The 3098-nt window shown below is 52.0% G+C and overlaps 1 protein-coding gene across 1 annotated transcript in view; it reads left to right on the top strand.

Annotated features, from left to right (window-relative positions):
* The window catches only part of LOC308158163 (SH3 domain-binding protein 5-like), a gene marked incomplete at both ends in the record, with an annotated part of 13149 nt that extends 10542 nt beyond the window's left edge, over positions 1–2607 (top strand). Inside the window, 6 exons of the mRNA XM_080531762.1 lie at positions 1–139; positions 522–652; positions 1266–1308; positions 1493–1709; positions 1841–2236; positions 2429–2607. The exon at positions 1–139 is cut by the window's left edge and continues 26 nt beyond it. Coding sequence (XP_080387888.1) covers positions 1–139; positions 522–652; positions 1266–1308; positions 1493–1709; positions 1841–2236; positions 2429–2607 — 1105 coding nt within the window. The remainder of the gene's footprint in view (positions 140–521; positions 653–1265; positions 1309–1492; positions 1710–1840; positions 2237–2428) is intronic.
* Between the last annotated feature and the right edge of the window lie 491 nt (positions 2608–3098).

Below are 3098 nucleotides of genomic sequence, written 5' to 3'. Positions count from 1 at the left end.
TCAGGAGTTCCAGAGAGCTGTGGAGATCCTCAGAGCAGCCAAGGAGACCATCGCCCTGGCCGAGGAGAGGCTGTTGGAGGAGGACAGCAGGCAGTTTGACTCTGCCTGGCAGGAGATGCTCAACCACGCCACCAAGAGGGTAGGCACACAACTCCCACATGAGGGCCTGGGCGGGGCAGGGGGGGGGTGGGGCGGCACAGGGCAGACAGACAGGGTGGGGCAGGCAGAGGAAGGCAGGGCTGGGCAGGTGGGGGAGCAGGGTGGGATGGGGCAAGGTGGGGCAGGGCAGGACAGGGGGGTTCTGCGGCAGGTGTGTGTAAAACAGCAGGGGTTCTAGGGATGAACACCAAAATGGTACATAGGGAGCTTGTCCCCTCTGATAGTAACATCACCATCGTCAATAGTCAGAACTGAAATTTGTCAGACCTGGTTTTGACACCAGAACTGGTCCACAGTTAAACTAGACTGTTCTAGTCAGTGACTTCTCAGACTCGAGACTGACTCCTGATTGGCCACTGCAGGTTATGGAGGCGGAGCAGACGAGGACGCGGTGCGAAGCGGAGCATCGGCAGACGGCAGCCAATTATAACACTTGCATCAGTCACATGAGACAACTGGAGAAGAAACTGAAACGCACCATCAACAAGTCCAGGTGAGTGTGTGCGTGTGTGTGTGTGTGTGTGTGTGCGCACGTGCATATTTTTGTTTGTGTCTGTGTGTGTGTCTGTGTGTGTGTGTGTGTGTGTGTGTGTGTGTGTGTGTGTGTGTTTGCGTGTGTGTGCTTGTCTGTGTGTGTGTCATGTGTTGTTTGTTGGTTGTGGGACTGATTGTTAAAAGAGAGGGACAGAATCAGTAGAGGGAGGACAGGATTAATACAGGCATTCCCCTTTTCTCAGCCTTTTACTGCTGCTGCTGGTGTGTGTGTGTGTGTGTGTGTGTGTGTGTGTGTGTGTGTGTGTGTGTGTGTGTGTGTGTACGTGTGTGAGTGTATGCGTGTGAGTGTGTGTGTATGTGTGTGTGTGTGTGGTGATATGCTCCAGATGTTAGCCGAGTAAATCCTAATGTATGTGTGTGTGTGTATGTGTGTGTTTCCCTTCGAGGGCCTGTGGAATGTGACAGCTCATCGAGGTGGAGTGTTATTTTTCCAGCGGTTCAGGGTTGCCATGACGATTAGTACAGTGCCCTGCCAGAACTGTACTCAAATCTCTCTCTACTTCCCCCCCTCCCTCTCTCTCTCCCTCTCTTTTTCATTTCTCCCCCTACAGGCCATATTTTGAACTGAAGGCAAAATATTATCTGCAGCTTGAGGTATGGACTATATTCATAGACTATGAACTGTGTGTATCAGCCTTTTGTAGAGATATACAGTATATTATGGGTCTTTGGTGGATAATATACCTATAATGTGTGTGTGTGTGTGTGTGTGTATGTGTATGTGTGCGTGCGTGTTTGTGAGAGTTTTTACATCCTTTCTCTCTCTCCTCTCTTTCAGCAACTGAAGCGCCGCGTGGACGAACGTCAGAGCAAACTGACCATCGCTAAGGGAGAGTACCGTGCGGCGCTGTGTAACCTAGAAACCATCTCCGAGGAGATCCACGCCCGGCGACGCTCCCTCTCCATGGGAGCTAGGGGGAGGGGTGTGGGAGCGGAGGGAGAAGGGGGCAACGATGACATCGCTAACTTTAAGATGGAGTCCGATGGCCTATCCAGTGAGTGGTTGGATTAGGATAGCATGCCAAAATCAACTACAGGTCACTCCAAACCAAGTCCATCCCCACAATGTTGTGTGTGTGTGTGTTTTAATGTTTGTGTATGTGTGTGTGTGTGTGTGTCTTTTCAGTGGTGTCCGTTACGCTTAATGAAGAGGGCAGCCACAGTGCAGGGTCAGAGGAAGAAGAGGCCGACACACACGCCACCTCCTCTCCCCTAGACATACCCTCCTCCTCCTCCTCCTCCTCCTCTTCCTCCCATCCTTACTCCTCCTCTCTCCCTTACCCCTCCACCCTTCTCGATCTGCCCTGCCCCTTCCCCTCCTCCTCATTCTCCACCCCCTGCCATTACCTGTCCCCCTCTCCCTCCCTCCTCTCCTCCTCCTGTCCTGGGATCCTGGAGCTTCCCGGCTCCTGTGGCTCACATGACCCAGATTCGTTGTGTGGTTCCGGGCATGCCTCTCCTCTCCTCGGCCCTCGCAGCCAGTGCAGTGGAGCGTCCTCCCCAGACTGCGACCAGGAGAGAGGTGTGTGTCAGTGTGTGTGTGTGTGTGTATGTGGGGGGGGGGGGCTATTTGTACCTCTAGAAATATCTACAGTATATCTATCTTTAGCTTGTTATTTTGTTCGATTTCTATAGTCAGTTTGGAAAGAAACGTGATCATTGATAACGTGTGTGTGTGTGTGTGTGTGTGTGTGTGTGTGTGTGTGTGTTGTAGGTGACAGAGCAGAGGGAGCAGAGGAGAAGCTAGAGGCTGGTCTGACACAGCTGACCCTGACCCAACCACACATACAGGTCTCTGGGAATGAGCCTGACATGGACCTTAGCACTGTGACCCCTGACCTCTCTATGTCCACGCCTGTTCCCGCCGCCGCCCTTCTGCTCAATAGTGTTTAACGGACCGCTATCTCACCTCTCCCCCTTCACACCTGACCTTTAACCCCGGTGTCGACTCCATAACAGTACTGTATGTTATGTCGTCATGAAGGACGCAAGGAAAGGAAGCTATCTAAGACTTACCTCTTAACTCTCTTATTTGTATTTGACTTCTTCCACCCTTCCTTTTGATTACTCTGAAAGTGATGATTTTTTGAAGAGGAGGAAGCGGATTGGTGGGGAATTCGAGAGCGGGGGAATTCTACTTCTTGGAACACTCCAATGGAGGGAGCAAAATGACATGACATGACAAACGTCCCCCCTTATTTGGAATGACCCTCAAAATGGAGGAGTGGACAGAACTTGATCTCCAGGGGGATTCCTCTCACATGAACTGAACGAGTGGAGGGAGGGACTGAAGATGCTAGTGAGCCCTGATGCCTGTGTGTGAGGGGCAGTCCCTCGTCCCAAGGGGACTTCCACTGAGTGTGTGTGTGTGTGTGTGTGTGTGT

The sequence above is a fragment of the Nansenia antarctica genome (genome assembly GCF_963989245.1).
Source record: "Nansenia antarctica genome assembly, chromosome: 5".
NCBI classification, from domain to species: Eukaryota; Metazoa; Chordata; class Actinopteri; order Argentiniformes; family Microstomatidae; genus Nansenia; species Nansenia antarctica.
This window is presented reverse-complemented; position numbering and strand designations above follow the sequence as displayed.